Source organism: Lepus europaeus, chromosome 16 (assembly GCF_033115175.1).
Source record: "Lepus europaeus isolate LE1 chromosome 16, mLepTim1.pri, whole genome shotgun sequence".
Taxonomy (NCBI): domain Eukaryota; kingdom Metazoa; phylum Chordata; class Mammalia; order Lagomorpha; family Leporidae; genus Lepus; species Lepus europaeus.
The window spans coordinates 71294466-71315490 of record NC_084842.1 but is presented as its reverse complement, the minus strand read 5'-3'; the positions used below and the strand labels follow the sequence as shown (position 1 = coordinate 71315490).

Sequence of the window (21025 nt, the reverse complement as noted above, 5' to 3'; positions counted from 1 at the left end):
CATCCTCCACTGCACTCCCTGGCCACAGCAGAGAGCTGGCCTGGAAGAGGGGCAACCGGGACAGGATCGGTGCCCCGACTGGGACTAGAACCCGGTGTGCCAGCGCCGCAAGGCGGAGGATTAGCCTAGTGAGCCGCGGCGCCGGCCCGTAAAGGTATCTTTTAAGGATCCCACATCTGTACGTATAAGACAGTCTTTATAACTTTTTTTTTTTTTGACAGATAGACAATGAGAGAGAAAGACAGAGAGAAAGGTCTTCCTTCCGTTGGTTCACCCCCCAAATGGCTGGTGCTGTGCCAATCCGAAGCCAGGAGCCAGGTGCTTCTTCTGGTCTCTCATGCGGGTGCAGGGCCCAAGCACTTGGGCCATCCTCCACTGCCTTCCCGGGCCACAGCAGAGAACTGACTGGAAGAGGAGCAACTGGGACTAGAAGCTGGCGCCCATGTGGGATGCTGGTGCCGCAGGCGGAGGATTAACCGAGTGAGCCCCAGTGCTTATCCACTTGAAAGTCAGTTAAAAAGAGACACACACACACAGAGACCTTTTATCTGCTGGTTCACTCCCCAGATGGCTGGAATGGACAGGGCTGAGTCAGGCTGAAGCCAGGAGCCAGGAGCCTCATCTGGGTCTCCCACGTGTGTGGCAGAGGCCCAAACACTTGGGCCATCTTCTGCTGCTTTCCCAGGCCATAGCAGAGAGCTGGATCGGAAGTGGAGCAGCCAGAACTCGAACTGGCATCCATACGGGATGCTGGCACTGCAGGCAGTGGTCTTATCTACTACACCACGGTGCCGGCCCCTTGACTTCTCTTTAATCGGTGTTTTGTAGTTTTCTGTTCGCAAGTCCTGCATGTTGTGGTAGATTGTTTGAACAGCTATAGATGGTATTCTATCTTTAATTTTAATGTTCGTGTGATCATTGTCCGTATATAGAAACAGTGCATCATGTATGTTTATTTCATATCCTGCAACCTGGTGGAACTCACTTTAAACTGGAATTTTAAAAAATGTAGATTCCTTAGAATTTTCTGCAGAGACAATCACGCCATCGGCAAGCAGGGACAGTTTCGTTCTGATGCCTAAATGCCAAGGGGTGTGCAATTACATGGGTGTGCAATCGTTGCACAAAAGTCCGAGAACAGTGTGGCTGTAATGTTGACAAAATGAGACAGTTTCCATCATTTCAGCCACGGCAGCCGATCCCGCTGTTTCTCAGCGGCTGTTGGTGGTGGCGCTGCCGGTTTGGACTTAAATCCTGACCCAGTTTTTGTTCTCTGGGCTACGGAAGACCGCAGGTACTCAGAGGGAGACAGAACCCAGGTGATCTCACCTCGCAGGTCCTCGCAGGTGCGGCCTGCCAGCCCTACCGCTAGGGGCCGCTTAGGAGCAGCCCCTGGAGGGCCGGGCACTGGGTTTCGGGGCGTGGCCTCCGCGGCAGCGGGAGCCAGTTCCTCCAAGGCGCGCGGGGGCGCTGTGAGCCCTGGGCCGCTCGGCGCCGCTCTTTCTCCTCCTCCTCGATTCGGACTGAGGCTTTCGGGACGGCGGCGGGAAGATGGCGGCCCCCAGGGACCAGCTTGGTGTTTTGGAGGCACAAGGGAGCAGTGGGAGACAGGGGAGCTGGGGAGTGAAGGTGGCGTTTCCCTCGGATCCTGCCGCCCCTGCCCCGCTCTGCCCTCACGGTGGGTCCGTGTTTGGGCCCAGCCTGGCTGCGGGGCTGTGGCGTCAGGGCCGTGGGGAGCTCAGAAGTGCCGTTTGCCGTCCCCAGTGTTGTTTTGGCTCCAGTGCTGTTCCTCTCTGTTTTCAGGGCGGGGAATGGGCAGAGCGTATGCAAGGGAGAGGAGTTCTCGGGGATTTCATTTGTTGATTTGCTCTCTTATCAAAGAGAAGATGGGTGGGATGCGATGGATTCTTGCCTGCAAACGAGCCCTACTTTTCCTCTGTGTCCAAGTTCAAGCTCAGGGTTTCACTGAAAAGATGACCGCGAGGGAGATGGAGAGCGCTGGATTCTCAGGGCGCCTCCTTGCCCTTTAGCGTCAGGACCCCGGTTCGCGACGGTCACAGTGCGGACAGAGCTAGACGGACGGTGGCGTTCTCTTTCTGGAGAGACCGGTTTTCAGAAATCGGCGTGTCCTAAGTAGTCTGTGCCAGAATGTTGTGACCGCAACAGAAAAGTTCACGAAATAGTGTTGGCTTTAATTACGATATGCTGTGCGTAAAACCAGATCCCATTTTAAGGGCAGTGACTCCTAAGAATTTGATGTAGGCAATTGTTTGACATGTTTTTTTCCTATTCCGGCACTAGGACCCACTCTTCTGTTTGTAAAAGTGATCCAAGGGAAGGAAGAAACGCGGAGATTTTATGCCTGCTCAGCCTGTAGAGACAGGAAAGAGTGTAATTTTTTTCAGTGGGAAGATGAAAAGGTTTGTCAACTTTATTGAACGTCATGTGAGATAAATGCCTCAGGAGGATGAAGATACCAGGAGTTTTGGTTCAGGAGACTGGAGTCATGCTGACTCAGCATTGATGGCGCTGTCTTCTTCCTCTCTCAAAAGTTCTAGTTGCCCTTTAGATTTCTTGAGGTGTTGCTATTGACTGGCAGGTGGTCTGGGTCTTAGCTCAGGCTGCTGTAGACCGGGTGCTGGGTCTTAGCTCAGGCTGCTGTAGACCCGGTGCCGTACACAACAAGCATTTGTGTCTCCCAGTCCTGGAGGCCGCAGAGTCCAAGATGAAGTTTCTGGCAGATCTAGTGTCTGCTGAGGGCTGGCTTCCTGGTTTGCAGGTGGCTTTCTTCTCCTTTTATCCCCGCTTGGCACAGAGAGAGAGGCCGGAAAGAAAGTTCTCCTAAGAGTATTAATCCCACACACAGGGGCACCTTATTCATGACCTAATTGCTTCTCCAAAGCCCTACTCTAAATGCAAGATAAATATTCCTTATCTGACATGCTTAGGGCCAAAAGTGTTTAGATTTTGGATTTTTTAGGTTTTAGAATGTTTGCATAATCTTCACTGGTTGAACACCCCTAATCCAGAAATCCACACTTGATGTCTGAAATGTTCTGGGTTTTTGGATTAGGGGTGCTCAGGCTAAGCCATCACACTGGAGGTTATGCTTCAACAAGTGAATTTTGGGGATTGGCATCATTCATTTCATAGCAGTCTGCTTGCAAGGACTGCGCAGATACCTCCCTAAAGAGTCTAGGTCATAATCACTGATGAAGTAGTAGATGAACATGTTTTTGTGGACATTTGCATTGAACATCCTTTCTCTAGCGTAGGTGACCAGTGAAGGCATTGAGAGGTACAGTTATGAGTTCTGTGTCCTCTTGGCTTCAGTTCCAAGTAAAGTTTCTGAAGACTTTGCCCAGAGATCTTCAGCGTTGTTCAGTTTATTATGCTACTCTTCCGAGCAATAAGGCCAACGCGTGTGCATGTGCATTAATCTCTTTCCCTTGCTGGGTGTTACCTGAAGATGCTCTCCTCTTGTCCCGGTTTTCTGAGTTTTGTTTTCCCCTTAAATGAGCACTCGTATTCAGCGTTGTGCTGCCTGAATTCCTAGATCCTTGATGTTAGCACGTGACAGCAGTTTTCCTGGGAGGTTCGCATGTTTGCTAGTTTTTTCTCAGCAGGTTTTGTGCTCTTTTTCAGTTGTCAGAGGCTAGACTTGCTGCCCGAGAAGCTCATAACCGGAGATGCCTGCCTCCCCTGTCCCGAGCGCAGTGCGTGGACAGGTACGCGTGTGCTGTCATCTCTCTGCACTGTGTTAGCCTCAGTGTTTCTTTCTTGGTTGGCTTTGTCTGTGCCTTAAAGTTTACTTACGTTTATTTATTTTTATTGTGGTCAAATATACATAATATAAAACTTGCCATTTTGATTATTTGAAAATATACAATTCAGTGGCATTAATTACCTTCCCAGTGTGGTGAGTTAAGCTGCTATTGCAATGCTGGCATCCCATGTGGGCGGTAGTTCGAGTCCCAGCTGCTCCATTTCAGATCCAGCTGCCTGCTGATGTGCCTGAGAAAACAGTGGAAAATAGCCCAAATCCTTGGGCCCCTGTACCCACGTGGGAGGCCCAAATGGAGTTCCAGGCTCCTTGCCTCAGCCTGCTCCAGCCTTGCTGTTGTGGCTGTCTGGAGAGAGAATCAGCAGGTGGACTGTCTGGCTCTCTGTCTCTCCCTCTTTCTGTGTAACTCTGACTTTCAAATAAATAAATAAATGATGCTTAAAAAAGCATGAAGCTGTCACCATTAGGCAGTAACTTACCCATTCTTCCTGTAACATAGCCTCTGATGACCTCTAGTCTACCTTTGGTTGCTATGAATTTGGCCAGTCCAGGTACCTCAGTTAAATGGAATTCTGCAGTATTTGTCTTTCTATGTCTGAGTTATTTCTTTTGGCATAATGTTCTCAAGGCTGATCTGTGTAATAGCATGTACGTCATACTTCACACCTGTTTTTGTCTAGTATATACACTGTATAGTATTCGTTATAAAGCACATTTTGTTGATTCACTTGTCTGTTGATGGACTCTTGTGTCGTTTATACCTTGTGGCCATTGTGAAAAATGCAACAACATCCAAATACAAGTATCTGAGTCGCTGTTTTCCATTCTTTTGGGTATACACTCTGAGTATATAACGGCATTACTGGTCATATGGTAATTCTGTGTAGTTTTTTGAGGAATCCCCAGAACATTTCTCACAGTGGCTACACCCATCTACATTCCCCCCAGAGTGTACGGGCATTGCTCCACACCCTGCCAACACTTAACTTTTGCTGTTTTTTACTTATAGCCGTCCTGGTACTTACAAACTGGTATCTTGTGGTTTTGATTTTTATTTCCTTTGTTACTAATGATGTTGATTATCTTTTCACGTGCTTGTGGGCTGTTTGTGTTTGTCTTCTTTAGAGAAATGCCTATTTGAGTCCATCAGCCGTATTTTTTTCAAAGTTTATTTATTTGAGAGACAGAGTTATAGACACAGAGAGGGAGAGACAGAGAGAGAGGTCTTCTAGCCTCTGGTTCACTCCCCAAATGGCCACAATGGCTGGAGCTGGGCCAATCCAAAGCCAGGAGCCAGGAACTTCTTCCGGGTCTCCCATGTGTGTGCAGGGGCCCAAGCACTTGGGCCATCTTCTACTGCTTTCTCAGGCCATAGCACAGAGCTGGATCAGAATAGGAGCAGCTGGGATACAAACTGGTGCCCACATGGGATGCTGGTGCCACGGGTGGAGATTTAACCTACTATGCCACAGTACTGGCCCATCATCCATTTTCTAAAAAAAGATTTAGGTCTATTTTTTAAAATATTTATTGGGGCCGGCACTGTGGCGCAGTGGGTAATGCCCTGGCCTGAAGCACTGGCATCCCATATGGGCGCCGGTTCAAGACCCAGCTGCTCCACTTCCGATCCAGCTCTCTGCTATGGCCTGGGAAAGCAGTAGAAGATAAATCTTTTTTAAAAAATACTTATTTATTTATTTGAAAGGCAGAGTTACAGAGAGGGAGGAAGGGAGGGAGAGAGAGAGAGAAAGAGAGAGAAAGTTCTTCCATCTGCTGGTTCACTCCCCAGATGGCAAAGCCAGATCCCAAAGCCAGGAGCAAAGAGCTTCTTCCAGGTCTCCCACACAGCTGCAGGGGCCCAAGGACTTGGGCCATCTTCTACTGTTTTCCCAGACCACAGCAGAGAGCTGGATCAGAAGTGGAGCAGCTGGGACTAAAACTGGCACCCAAATGGGATGCTGGCACTACAGACGGTGGCTTTACCCGCTATGCTAAAGTGCCGGACCCAAGATTTATGTATTTGAAAGATAGGGCCTTGGCCCGATAGGCTAATCCTCCGTTTGCGGCGCCGGCACACCAGGTTCTAGTCCTGGTCGGGGCGCCAGATTCTGTCCCGGTTGCTCCTCTTCCAGTCCAGCTCTCTGCTGTGGCCCAGGAGTGCAGTGGAGGATGGCCCACGTGCTTGGGCCCTGCACCCACATGGGAGACCAGGAGGAAACACCTGGCTCCTGGCTTCAGATGGGCATAGCGCGCCAGCCGTAGTGGCCATCTGGGGGGTGAACCAATGGAGGGAACACCTTTCTCTCTGTCTCTCACTGTCTAACTTTGCCTTTCCAAAAAAAAAAAAAAAAAAAGAAAAGAAAGAAAGAAAGGCAGCGGCTGGCGCCGTGACTTAACAGGCTAATCCTCTGCCTTGTGGCGCTGGCACACTGGGTTCTAGTCCCGGTCGGGGCACCCGATTCTATCCCGGTTGCCCCTCTTCCAGGCCAGCTCTCTGCTATGGCCCGGGAAGACAGTGGAGGATGGCTCAAGTCCTTGGGCCCTGCACCCACATGGGAGACCAGGAGAAGCACCTGGCTCCTGGCTTTGGATCAGCGCGAAGCGCCAGCCGCAGTGCGCTGGCCGCAGCGGCCATTGGAGGGTGAACCAATGGCAAAAAGGAAGACCTTTCTCTCTTTCTCTTTCTCTCACTATCACTCTGCCTGTGGGGGGAAAAAAAAAAAAGACAGCAACAGAGAGAGAGAGAGAGATGGGTGGGGGGTGGGGAGAGATCTGTGTTCCATCCCCTGATAGACTTCCCAAATGGCCACAACAGCCAAGTCTGGGACAAGCTGAAGCCAGGCACCGGGAAATCCATCCTGGTCTCATAGGGGTGGCAGGCAGCCAAGCACTTGGGCCATCTGCTGCCTTCCCAGGTGTATTAGCAGGAAGCTGGATCAGAAGCAGAGCAGCCGGGCAGAGGAAGAGGGTTCATCCATGTGGCAGACCCAGATTGAGTTTTAGGCTGCTGGCTTTGGTCTGTGGCACAATAGGTTAATCCTCCACCTGTGGCGCTGGCATCCCATATGGGTGCTGGTTCCAGTCCCAGCTGCTCCTCTTCCAGTCCAGCTTACTGCTGTGGCCTGGGAAGGCAGTGGAGGATGGCCCAAGTGCTTGGGCCCTGCACCCGCATGGGAGACCAGGAAGAAGCACCTGGCTCCTGGCTTCGGATTGGCGCAGCTCCAGCTATTGTGGCCAATTGGGGAGTGAACCAATGGAGGGAATACCTTTCTCTCTGTCTCTACCTCTCACTGTCTGTAACTCAACCTGTCAAATAAATAAATAAATCTTTAAAAAAAAAAAAAGAAAAGAAAACGACTCTGGTCTCAGTTGCTATTGAGAAATAAGACTTCATTAAAAAGTTATTTGTTTTCATTTAATTTGGAAGGTCGAGAGTCAGCTGAAAAGAGATCTTTCATCTGCTGGTTCACCCCCTAAGTGCCCACAATAACCATGGCTGGGCCAGGCCAAAGCCTGGAAGTCAATCCTGTCTGGGGTCTCCTGTGTGGGTGGTCGGGACTCAAGTACTTAAGCCATCACCTGCTGTGTCCCACGGTACACATTCGTAGGAAGTTGGATTGGAAGCAGAGTAGCTGGGACTTGAAACAGGCACCTCCATATGGGGTGTGGGTTTCTCAGTTGCCAACTTAACTACTGTACCACACACCTGCCCCAGGTTTCTGTTTTATGACAATTCCTTGTGAAACAACTAAAATGCTGGCAGTGAAGTTGAGACATGCCTAGAGATTATCCGTGTAAAGCAGCATGTGGTAAGTGTTGACAGTATTATAGGAAAGACTAAGTGCAAAATGAGAAGCCAGTGGGACTCAGATGTGCGAAGCTGGTCAGTACTGTCTGAAGACATGGTACGTGAACAGGTTTTGGAAGATGGGTAGAAGTGCAGGCTTTCTGAAATGCTATCACTTATTTACTGCATCAGCTTGTAACTGATCCGTCCATGCTTTATAATGTTTCTTGTGGAGGAAGATTTTGAAATCTGAGGCAGGCATTTGTCCTGATGGCTGTGAGAGTGGTTAAGATGCCCGAACTCTGGATGGCAGAACCTGGATTCAGTGCCCGGCTCTGCCCCTAACTCGAGCTTTCTGCGATGCAGACCCTGGGAGGCAGTGGCGATGGCTCAGATGATTGGTTTCCTACCGCCCACGTGGGAGACTGGGATTGAATTCCCAGCTTCAGCTTCTTGTCCCCTGGATCAGGGCCATTGCAGGCATTTGAGGAGGGAACCAAGGCATGAGAGTTCTCTCTCTTTCTCTCTCTCTCTCAAATAAATAAATAAATAAATAAATAAACTTTTTTGTTTAAGCTGCACCTGTGATGGCTGCATCCCAGGTTGGCACTGTGTCTAGTCCCGCTGCTCCACTTCTGATCCATCTTCCTGCTCCTGTGCCTGGGAAAGCAGCAGAAGATTGTCCAAGTGCTTGGGTCCCTGTACCTCTGTGGGAGACCCAGGGTGGAATTCCAGGATTATTGCTTTGGCCTGGCCCAGACCCAGCATTTGAGGCCATTTGGGGAGTGAACTAGCAGATGGAAGATTTTTTTTTTCTCTCTCTCTCATTAACTCTGGTTTTCAAATAAGTCAGTGAATCTCTTTTTAAAAAATTTAAAAAGTTTTAAATCGGTAATTTCTCTAAAAATTTCAGTACCATAAGATAAGGAAGTCTTATTAACCTGTTGGCTTTTTTCTTTCTTCTTTTTTTTTTTTAAACAAAAGCTTAACTCATTCCTTATTTTGTTAGTGGGACTATGGTTTAAGACTCGCGTTTTTTCCTTGTGTGGACACAGACCTAAGGATGATGTACTGTTGCTTGAGAGGGTCGTTGTTTTCTAATGTGGATAATTTAATTCTGCACTGCTCATTTATAAGTTGGCTTGGCCGGTGCCACGGCTCACTAGGCTAATCCTCTGCCTGCAGCGCTGGCACACCAGGTTCTAGTCCCAGTCAGGGTGCCAGATTCTGTCGTGGTTGCTCCTCTTCCAGTCCAGCTCTCTGCTGTGGCCCGGGAAGGCAGTGAAGGATGGCCCAAGGATTCCCTGCACCTGCGTGGGAGACCAGGAGGAAGGGCCTGGCTCCTGGCTTCAGATCAGCACAGCGCCGGCCATAGTGGCCATTTGGGGAGTGAACCAATGGAAGGAAGACCTTTCTTTCTGTCTCTCTCTCTCACTGTCTAACTCTGCCTGTCAGAAAAAGAAGAAAAAAAAAATAATAAGTTGGCTTATTGAATAATGGCTATTTGAAAGTAGCAAACTACATTTAAACTTTAAACCTAGTCTATAACCCAAACTTCACCTCTTATTGTGGAGTAACAGTAGCTTTTCACTGACTAATTTGTTCCAGAAATCTTTAGAAAGGAATGATGGGTGCTAGCAAGATAAATTGTCCTTTGTTACCGGATTTTTATTATGGACTGGCAGTGCTTCACGGATTCCTAGGTTTATAGAATGGGTTTGATGTTCATTTTTCTAATCTCACTCTTTGAGTGATGCTCTATGTTTTATAGGTGGTGAGTTGAGAGATTTATATTTTGTACCGGAGATTTGCTTTTTCCTTACTGTTGTTAGCTGCCTGTTAGACTCTGAAATGTGTTATTATTCCATTATGTAGTATGTTTGCACCCTTCCTGTGACCTATGGAGTGTTAGGGAAGATATATTTGAGTGCTAAAATCAGCATTAATTTATGTGTATCCAGATAGTTTTGTTTAGTTGGATATTTCATTTGGTTGTATATTTTTTCAGAGCTCATTTAAACTTAGATTTTCAAGGTCTGCTATTAGAGAAATGCCATAAACATAATTTGTGTACTCCAGGAAAGGCAAATGGAACATCCAATGGAAATCAATAAAAATGACATTTCCAAATGCTAGCCTGCAATTTGTGAATCATGCTGAGCCACGAGGCACAATGAATTCCTCTCCCCCAGGGTCTGTGTCACTGATGCGATTACGGAGGGAGCCGGAGGAATCCTGAGGCCTCCCTCTCCTCTTCTTCCTCCCAAACCTTTGAAAAACCTTACGTCTGAATGTCAGATTGAAAGCAGTAGAGTTGAATGACTGTGTGGTGACTTGGAGAAGAGAAATCCGCACAAGATCTCAGCTTATCTTTTGTCAGAGAAAAAGGTTAATAAACTAGCAATAAAGCTTTCTGAAGGGCAGTGTGGAAGGCTGAAGGGAACAGGTAACCGACAAGGCGCACAGCTGTAATGTCTAAGTAGGGGTTCGCTTAGCAGTGTTCTTTTTCTTCTTTTAAAAACAGTGAAATGTCGTTCCTGGTGCTGGGGGAATCGTGCCATCAGCCACTGGTTGCCTGGAACTCCGGTTTCTTAGAGGGCTGGGGTGGGAAGTCCTGAGCGCACTGACTTGGGAGACCTGCCGCCGCTCCCTCTGGCTGTGGGACCTCCCTTCCTTAGGTCCTGTGACGCCCTTGGTTGTTGCTGTGGGCTTCCTTGTCTGCTATCTGACATGGGCCCCGTTACGTGCACGCTGGGGTACTGAGGTGCAGAACCCAGGGCAGTGCAGCTGACTCTCCGCCGTTGTTCCCACAGTTCTGACGTGGGGACACGATGGCATGGGGAGCTGGGACCACGTTTGCTCGTGGGCAGTCAAACCACGCCATGACCTCTGACTGGCCAACAGCAGTTACAGATCCTGCCTGATATGGTAGATGCTGGCCTGTGACCAAATAGATGTCTTGGAAGTGATGGAATGGGGTGGTTAGAGTCTGTGTGTGCAGGTGTGTGATCTCGTCTGACAAGCTTTCTTTTCTTGGAGGGATTCGGCCAGATATGCCTGGGCTTAGTTGTGCTCTCTTATGCTTTCTGTTTTTATTGCTTCTGTTTACTTTGTGCTATATGTTCTATGTTATCTTCCTTTAATGTGGGTTGCTTCTGTGTTTTTGTTCTCGTGGGTGCCTTTGTGACTTTCTCTGGCATTGAGTCATTTTTTGGTCTTCTTTCATCTAAAAAGTCTGCATCGGCAGACTTTGTCTTTTTCTCCTTCCCATCTCTTTCCTCCTCCACAGTCACTGTCCAGTTTGGTTGATTGTTTCTTTGCCAGGTTAACTCTTACACCTTTGAATATTGCTTATAACTCCTTTGATTTTTTTTTTTCAATTTTCTGTTAAATATTTTGGCCTAAAACTCAAATATGAGACTATCATTGTGCTTATGCTGTCTCCCACCTCCCGTGTCCCTTTCTCTCCCCCTTTTATCTGACTTGTCTTGTTTACATTGTGTACTCTGACCGTCGTCCCCACACGCGTGCCTGCTTCGAGTCAGTAGTTAAGTGGATTCAGTGCGTACCGCCTGCTCCTTTCCTGTGGTTTCCTCACTTAGCTCCTAGTAGGCTGCAGTTCATCCTCTAGCGATTCTGATTTTTTAAATAAAAGTCTTTCATTCATGAAGCTTTAAATCAAAATCTCTGTGTAGCTCTTGTCTGATCCTGTTTGCGTGAGGTGTCCAGAGGAGCAGATCGGTGGCGACAGAGTCGGTCGTGGTTGCCAGAGGCTGGTGGCAGGGGGAGAACGGTGGATGAGTACCGGGTTTCTCTTTAGGCTGAGCAGGTTCTGGAATCAGATTCTGGTGATAGTGGCATAGCTTTGTGAAGACACTAAAAAGGAGTGAGAAGGACAAGGGTACACGGTATGACATGCAGAATTGTATCTCAATTGGAAGTCTGTATGTGGCAGTAGAATCAAATAGTTCTATGAAATTTTACAAAGCACAGCAATTTGTCTCCATTCTGTGTTTTTCCCTCCCTAGAAGCAACTGCAGGTAGCTGTTGTGGCTAATTCTTTTAGAGTTTACCTTCCTGACTGTGAGGTTTGCTTCTTTGTCACATCAAAAGGTAGATAATGACTGGTTGTTTGCTTTTAAAAAAATTATTTCATGTTTGTTTATTTGAAATGCAAAGGGACAGAGGTTCACTCCCTCAATGCTCGCAGCAGCTAGGGCTGGGCCAGACCAAAGCCAGGAGCCTGGAAGCCCATCTGGATTTCCCAGGTAGGTGGCATGGGTCCTACTGCTTGAGCCGTCATCTGCTACCTCCCAAGGTGCACATTAGCAGGAAGCTAGAGTTGGAAGCAGAGTTGGGACTCAGTCTCATGCACTCTGAATGGCATGGGGAGTCTTAGCTACTGTGTCAATACCCACCCCTGGTTGTTCGCTTTTTGTGACACCAGCATCCCCTACGGATGCCAGTTCATATCTGGTTGCTCCGCTTCCAATCTAGCTTCCCTCTGATGTGCCTGGGAAAGCAACAGAAGATGGCCCAAGTGCTGGGGCCCCTGATGTCCATGTAGGAGACCAGGAAGAAGCTCCTGGTTCCTGTCTTTGGCTTGACCCAGCCCTCTGTGGCTGTTGCAACCATTTGGGGAGTGAACCAGTAGATGGAAGGTCTCTCACACTGTCTCTCCCTCCTGGTAACTCTGCTTTTCAAGTAAATAAATCTTGAAAAACAACAACAAAAAAAGATTGATCGTGTGTTCAGGTATTGGCCAGCCTAAACCATCCGTTATAAAGTTCCCTGACAGCTTTTTGTCTGATGATTTTTGCAGTAGTTGATAATCATTGCCCAGAGCTGTAATGTGTTTATTAGCTGTGATTTTTCTGTAAAGAAAAGCTTTCTTTAATCAGCTGTTGGCTTACTTTTTTATAGTTTATTTGAGGAAAAACAAGATAAATGTTTAGTATTTTTTAGTTTATTGACATTCTATTTGATATAGCATTTTTTGAATTTGATTTACTTTTTAACTGTGCACTGAAGCTTGTGTATAGTGTGATCATATAAATTTCTCTTTATTATTTATTTTGTTTATTTGAGAGACAGACACAGAGATCTCCTGTTTGCTGGTTCACTCTCCAAATGCCTGCAACAGGTAGTGCTGGGCCAGACTGAAGCTGGGAGCTTGTAACTAAATCTGTGTTTCCTACATGGGTGTTAGGACCCAACTACACGAGCCATTACCTACAGCCTCCCAGAGTTTGCATTAGCAGGAAGTTGTAGTCCGGAGTGGTGGTGGGACTTGAACCTAAGCACTCCAATATGAGATATGAACACCCCAACTGGCCTGGTAATTGCCAGGCCAAATACTCACTTTTTGTGAGTGATGGGAGCACTAGTAGATGGAGTTCCAGTGCAGCAGGTGTTGTAAACAGGTCTGTTTTGGGCAAACAGGGATGTACAGTCACCCTAGTGATATGTGGATTGTTAGAGAAAAATTAATTTCAGCTTTCTGAGATAGGATAATTTACTTATAACACATTTTGCATATTTAAAATGTATAATTTGATGAATTTTGTCTTGTGCATCTTCCTGTGAAACCATCACCACAGTCAGAATAACTACCCCCAAGTTTTCTTCTATTCCATTGCCCTGTCTCCTCTAACTTTAAGAGTCCTTGAACAGCCGCTGATCTGCTGTCACTGCAGACTAACTTGCATTTTCTAGAAGTTTATATACATACAGTACTTACTTTTTTTTTTTGAGGGGGGAATTGTGTTCATTTACTCAGCATAAATATATATATATTTGTATATATATTTTGACAGGCAGAGTTAGACAGTGAGAGAGACAGAGAGAAAGGTCTTCCCTCCATTGGTTTACCCCCCAATTGGCTGCCAGGGCTGGCGCGCTGCACCGATCTGAAGCCAGGAGCCAGGTGCTTCCTCCTGGTCTCCCATGTGGGTGCAGGGCCCAAGCACTTGGGCCATCCTCCACTGCACTCCTGGGCCACAGCAGAGAGCTGGACTGGAAGAGGAGCAGCTGGGACAGAACCGGTGCCCTGACCGGGACTAGAACCCGGTGTGCCGGCGCCGCAGGTGGAGGATTAGCCTAGTGAGCTGTGGCGCCGGCCAGCATATTTTTTATATCTATCCATGTTGATGTGTTTGTCAATAGTTAATCCTTTCTTACTCCCAAATGATATTCTGTTGTATGGATATATCCACTCACCTGTTTGTCAACATTAAAGTTTTCTCTAGTTACTGATGGCTTACAACCAAAACTACTAGGAATATTTATGTATGAGTCTTTTTATGGACTCATGCTTTTATTTCTCTTGAGTAATACCTAGGATTAGAATGGCTAGAACATATGGTAAATATATGTTTGCCTTTTTAAAAACTGCCAGACTCTTCCAGAGTGGCTGTACTGTTTTACATTCCCACCAGCAGTGTGGGAGGATTCCAGTTCTCTGTCTTCCACAAACCTGTTAACTGTCTTTCTAATTATAGCCATTGTGAAGTGATACTGCATTGTGCTTTTGATTTGTTTTTATGTTGAGTATCATTTCAGATGACTGTGGGCTTTTTGTATGTTGTATTTTTATAGAAAGCTTTTATTTAATAAATATAAATTGCAGAGTTACAGCTTTTGGAATATAGCAGTTCTTACTCCCATACCCTCGCTCCCACCCCCACTCCTGTCCCACCTCCTACTCCCTCTCCCATCCCATTCTACATTAAGATTCATTTTTGACCAGCGCCATGGCTCAATAGGCTAATCCTCCGCCTGTGGCACTGGTACCCCGGGTTCTAGTCCTGGTCGGGGCACCAGATTCTGTCCTGGTTGCTCCTCTTCCAGTCCAGCTCTCTGCTGTGGCCTGGGAGGCAGTGGAGGATGGCCCAAGAGCTTGGGCCCTGCACCCCATGGAAGACCAGGAGAAGCACCTGGCTCCTGGCTTTGGATCAGCGCAGTGCGCCAGCTGCAGCGCGCCGGCCGCAGTGGCCACTGTGGGGTGAACCAATGGAAAAGGAAGACCTTTCTCTCTGTCTCTCTCTCTCACTGTCCACTCTGCCTGCCAAAAAAAAAAAAAAAAAAAAAAATTCATTTTTAATTATCTTTATATATAGAAGATCAACTCTATACTAAGTAAAGATTTCAACAGTTTGCACCCACACAGACACAACAAAGTATAAAGTACTGTTTGAAGACAAGTTTTACTGTTAAATCTCATAGTACAACACATTAAGGACAGAGATCCTACATGGGGAGCAGGTGCACAGTGACTCCTGTTGTTGATTTAACAATTGACACTCTTGTTTATGACATCAGTGGTAACCCGAGGCTCTTGTCATGAGCTGCTAAGGCTATGGAAGCCTTTTGAGTCCACAAACTCTGACATTATTTAGACAAGTCCATAATCAAAGTGGAAGTTCTCTCCTCCCTTCAGAGAAAGTTACCTCCTTCTTTGATGGCCCCTTCTTTCACTGTGATCTCTGTATGTTATCTTTGGAGAAAGGTCTATTACAAGTTTATTGCTGCTTTCAGCTGGGGTGACTGTCTTTATGTGTTGAGTAGTAAGTGTTCTTTACATATTGTTGATACAATTCCTTTATCTGATAATTACTTTCCAAATACTGTCCAAATATTATCTCCCTTTCTTGTGTTGTTCTTCCACTTTCTTTCATTCTTAAAGATTTATTTATTTTATTTGAAGGAGTTACAGAGAGAGAGAGAGAGAGAGAGAGAGAGAGAGAGAGAGATCGATCTGCCATTCCTGGTTCATTCCCAGATGGCCACAATGGCCAGGGATGGACTAGACCAAAGCCAGGAGCCAAGAGCTTCGTCCTGGTCTCCCATGTGAGTGGCAGGGACCCACACACTTGAGCAATCTTCTTTTGTTTCCCCAGGCCCTTTAATAGGGAGTGGGATCCTAAGTGGAGCTGTTGAGATTTGAACTGGCGCCGATGTGGGATGCCGGCATCGCGAGTAGCAGCTTAACCCACCACAGCACAGCGCTGGCCCTGACTGCTCTTCTGAGTAGCTGACCTGGTGTTTGTGGACTGTGAGGGTTTCCCACTCTGCCTTGTTGGTAGACAAACTGTTCTGGGCCTTCCATGTGTATTCTGGCAGTTGTTCCTCCTGCTTCCTCCAGGTAGTTCTTTCCCTCTTCTTCACACTCTTGTGCAAAATGGCACTCAGCTAAAGAGGGAAATCCGCAGCTAATCTGAGCAGAGAGCCTCCCCCCTTCTCACTGAACAGCTTTTTGTTGCCCGTGTACTCCGCGTAGATTCTCCAGCAGCGCTCTGTCGTGAAGTGTCGCTGCCTGAGGCTCCCCGGGTTCTCCACTCCATCTCCAAGGCCTTGAGCTTCCTTTGGATTCTGCTCCTCTGTGCTTCACGCTCTCTACAGGCAGTAAGCCTGGCGGCGTTGACTCGGCCTCATCTTTTCTACTTGCTCCGGATTCCTTGTTCTGGGCTGCCAGCATGTCCAGAATTACACTGTGGATTCATATATTTTGTCTGTTTAAAAATTCTTCGAGGGACACCAAGAGACTAGTAGATTTGATTAAAGAAATCAGCAAAATTTTAGGATACAAAATCGGCACACACAAAAATCAGTAGCAGTTTTATACACCAACAATGGCCAGACTGAGAAAGAACTTGAAATTACATTAACAGTAGCTGCAAAAATATTAAAAACATTTGGATACATTTAACTAAGGATGTGAAAGACTGCTGCAATGAAAATTACAAAATAATGAAAGAAGTACAAGAAGACACAAGAAAATGGAAAGAAGCCTGTATTCAGGGATTTGAAGACTTAATATTATCAAAATGGCCATACTACGCAAAGCAATTTATAGATTAAGTGCACTCCTCATGAAAATACCATTGACATTCTTTGTAGAAATAGAAAAAAAATCCCAAAATTCATGTGGAGTTTTAACCAAAGAAATCTTGAACAATAAAATCAAAACTGGAGTCATCACAATACTAGATTTCAAGATGTACTACAGGGCTATTATAACCAAAACAGCATGATACTGATCTACAAATAGACACACATGAAACAGAATAGAAACCCTAGAATTTAATTCGCCCATCTAAACCATCTTGTCTTTGAAAAAATGTACTGAAAACATTCCCTGAGAAAAGACAGTCTCTTCAATAAATGTTGGGAAAATTGGATTTCCACATGTGGAAGTTTGAAATAAGACCCCCTGCCCCACACCCTGTACAAAGATCAACTCAGGAGCCAATGTTGTGTGGTAGGCTAAGCTGCCACCTGTGATGCTGTCATCCCATATTGGAATGCCAGTTTGAGTCCCAGCTGCTCAGCTTTGATCCAGGTCCCTGCCAATGCACCTGTGAAGGCAGGTGGTCAAGTGCTTCTGCTCCTTCCATCCTTGTGGAAGATCTGGATGGAGTTTTGGGTTCCTGGCTTTGCCATTTGGGGAGTGAATCAACTGATGAAAAATCTCTCTGTCCCTCCTTCTCTGTCTCTCTGCCTTCCGAATAAAAGTAAAAATTAAAAAAAAAAAACCTCAAATGGATCAAAAATCAAAATGTAAGACCTGAAAGCATGAAACTACTAGAGAAAAACATAGGGGAATCACTCTGAGATACTAGTATAGGCAATGAGTTTTTGGATAAGCCCCTGAAAGCACAGGTAATAAAAGCAGGAATAGACAAGTGGTATTATATCAAACTAAGAAGCTTCTTCACAGTGAGGAAAACAACAGAGTGAAGAGACAGCTGACAGAATGGAGAAAATACTAGTCATGCATCTGATAAAGGATATGTCCAGAATAGATAAGGAGCTCAAGAAATTCAGCACCAGTAAAACAAGTAATCCAATTAAGAAATGGGACAAGGATCTGAAAAGATAACTTTCCCAAGAAGAAATACCGATGGCCAACAGAGGTATGAAACACTGCTCAGGATCAATAGCAATCAGGGAAATGCAAACAGAACCCACAGTGAAGTATCATCGCAATCCAGTTAGAATGGCTATTACCCAAAAGTCAAAAAAATTACAAATGGTAAGACTGGGAGAAAAAAAGGAACTCTAATTCACTGTTGGTGGGAATGCCAGTATGGAGAGTCCTCAGAAAATGAAAACTAGATCAACTGTGTGACTCAGCCATCCCATTTCTGGGAATATATATAAAAAAAAAATGAGGCCAGCATATGAAAGAGATACCTGTGCTCCCACATTTTTTGCGGCCCAATTCACAATAACAAAACATGGAATCAACCTGGTTGTCCATCGGCTGATGACTGGATAATGACATTGTGGTATGTACACCTGATGGAATATTACTTAGCCATAAAAACTAATGAAATCCTGACATCTGCAACAAAATGGATAGAACTGTTGATCATTATGCTAAGTGAAATAAGCCAGACACAGAAAGTAACTTTCCATGTGTTTTCTCTCTTATGTGGAAATTAATATACATACAGTATTAAAAAAACATATGGATGCCATATTATTTGGTACATGGATATTTGTAAAGGTTGTATTCACTGAATTATAACCTTATATAATAATTATCCTTATTTCCTCACTTTTTTAAAAAAAATTTATTTATTTGGGGCCCATGCTGTGTTGTAGTGGGGTAAGCCTCTGTCCATGGTGCTGGCATTCTATATAGGCATCAGTTCGAGTCCCAGCTGCTCCACTTCTGATCCAGCTCCCTGCTAATGCACCTGGGAAAGCAGCGGAGGATGGCCCAAGTCCTTGGGTCCCTGCACCCACATGGGAGACCTGGAGAAAACTCCTCGCTCCTGGCTTTGGATTGGCCCAGCTCTGGCCTTTGCAGTCATCTAAGGAGTGAACCAGCAGATGGAAGACTTTTCTGTCTCTTCCTCTCTCTATCTGTAACTCTACCTCTCAAATAAATAAATAGATATTTTTAAAAAGATTTATTTATTTGTTTGAAAGAGAGAAGGTTCACTCCCCAAATGGCTACAATGGCTGGGACTAGCCAGGCTGAAGCTGAGAGCCAGGAGCTTCTTCCTGTTCTCCCATGTGAGTGGCAGGGACCAAAATATTTGGATGATCTTCCACTGCTTTCCTAGGCACATTAGCAGGGAGCTGGATTGGAAGTGGAGCAGACAGGACATGAACTGGTACCCATATGGGTTGCTGGCACCCGGCCCCTTTCCTTACTTTATGATCCTTGTCATAAAACCTATGTTAATTGATAGTAATGTGTCCACCTCTGCTTTTAAAAAAATTGTATGTATGACTATATTTATATATATGTATGTGGGTATACATATATATATATATAAATACATATGCAGTGAATATGGTGTGGTGTTAAAAGTTGTTAAATCTACATGGCCTCACTGGACTCTTCTTTAGGCTTTTCTGCATTTTTTGAAGTATTTTAAAATAAAGAATAGAAAGGCAAAAGGAAAAAATGCATTACATTTAATCAGTACGTACTTAATGTAGTGATTAATCTCTACCATTTTACTGACTTTCTAAATCGATCTTGCCTGTCCTATCATTTTATGATTAATAAAATATTTTTTAAAAAGATTTATTTTGTTTATTTGAAAGAGTGCAGAGAGAGATAAGAGAGGTCTTCTATCCACTGGTTTATTCCTCAAATGGCTGCAATGGCCGGAGCTGGGCTGATCGGAAGCCAGGAACCAGGAGCTTCTTCTGGGTTTCCCATGTAGGTGCAGGGGCCCAAGGACCTGGACCATCTTCTACTGCTTTCCTAGGATATTAACAGGGAGCTGGATTGGAAGTGGAGCAGGCGGGACTTGAACCGGCTGTCCAAATGGGGCACTGCAGGCTCAGGCTTAACTACTGCAATACAGTGCTGGGCCCCTTAATAAAGTACTTTAAAATAAAATAAAAAAAAATGCTGTGAGGGCCAGGCTGGTAAATCTGGTCTCTGTGACTGTGTCATGGGTGGATGTGGAAATCCTCAGCACTTAGCACTTGGCGAGGAAAGGTGATAGCAGTAAGTACAGTGAGGTCTGTTCCCCAAGGCCTCTCTTGGTTCTTCCCCTTGCATTTCACATCTTAGAGGCCCTTTCCTCTGCTGGCATTTTTACTTTGAGTTACTAAGAAGTTTATTCTAACATCCTTTCCCTCTTTTTTCTTTCTAGGCATTGATAAGTCTGTCCAAAGGCCAGTTATCAGAGAAATAGAAACCATTTAAACCTCTGGCATGCTAGCTTGTTTCTTGCTGTAGCTGTTCAGAGTATCTGTTCATCATTGCCTTGGATACTCTGAAATGAAACTGTGCTTACATAGGAAGGTTTAGTACTCACTTGGATTTCATGACACTCAGCTTTTACAGCGCAGTTCTTGTTAGACCGTGCGACTCTTCTCCAACTGTGCGAATCCTTCCGTGCCTGAGTTGAGGTGTTCCTGACCTTCTGTGGTCTTACTCAGATTTCATCACTGTATCAGATATACAAAATTAGCAGGTTTTTTTTCTTTTTTCTTTTTTTGACAGGCAGAGTTAGTGAGAGAGAGAGAGAGACAGAGAGAAAGGTCTTCCTTCCATTGGTTCACCCCCCAAATGGCTGCTACGGCCGGCGCACTGCGCTGATCCGGAGCCAGGTGCTTCTCCTGGTCTCCCATGCGGGTGCAGGGCCCAAGCACTTGAGCCATCCTCCACTGCACTCCCAGGCCACAGCAGAGAGCTGGACTGGAAGAGGAGCATCTGGGACAGAACCAGCACCCCAACCGGGACTAGAACCCGGGGTGCCGGCGCTGCAGGCAGAGGATTAGCCAAGTGAGCCGTGGTGCCGGCTGCAGTTTTTTTCTTAAGATTTATTTAATTTATTTGAAAGATTTACAGAGAGAAGTAGAGACAGAGAGAAAGGGATCTTCCATCTGCTGGTTCACTCCCAAATGACTGTAATGGCTGGAGCTAAGCCAGCCAGGAGCCAGGAGCTTCCTCCGGGTTTCCCACATGGGTGCAGGGGCCCAAGTACTTGGGCCATTCTCCGCTGCTTTCCCAGGCACACTAGCAGGGAGCTGGATCAGAAGTGGAGCAAGTGGGACTCGAACCAGTGCCCATATGGGATGCCGGTGCTGTAGGCTTGGGCTTTAACCTGCTGTGCCACAGTGTCTTCCCCCCAGATCAGCAGTTTTTAAAACATACTGAGTGAGATTTTTTTTTCTCTACAATAATCTCTAATAAAATGGAAAAAGAAAATAGTCTTTTTTAAGGCTTTGAATATTGTCTTGCCAATTGGGGTGAGCTTGTAGCCAGTACTGCTAGGATCCTTACAGGAACCTCTTTTCTTTTAGGAGGTCATTTTTCTTGCTAAGTATGCCGTAAGAACATGAAGAATGATCTTAATTTCTCATTTTAAAGTGACTGTCAACTGAGCCAGGCTGTTTAACGCTCCGAAGTTGGAACACATGCGTTCATCAGTAAATGTAAACGTGCTGGTAGTCGCCATGACTACTAAGTTGTGTGA

The 21025-nt window shown here is 45.9% G+C and overlaps 1 protein-coding gene across 1 annotated transcript in view; it reads left to right on the top strand.

The window, feature by feature from the left end:
• The first annotated feature begins 1534 nt into the window (after positions 1-1534).
• Positions 1535-21025, top strand: part of ZCCHC4 (zinc finger CCHC-type containing 4) — a 60200-nt gene continuing 40709 nt past the window's right edge. The window contains exons 1-3 of the mRNA XM_062213377.1: positions 1535-1678; positions 2302-2420; positions 3646-3728. Of these exons, the coding sequence (XP_062069361.1) occupies positions 1552-1678; positions 2302-2420; positions 3646-3728 (329 nt within the window). The 5' untranslated portion in view covers positions 1535-1551. The remainder of the gene's footprint in view (positions 1679-2301; positions 2421-3645; positions 3729-21025) is intronic.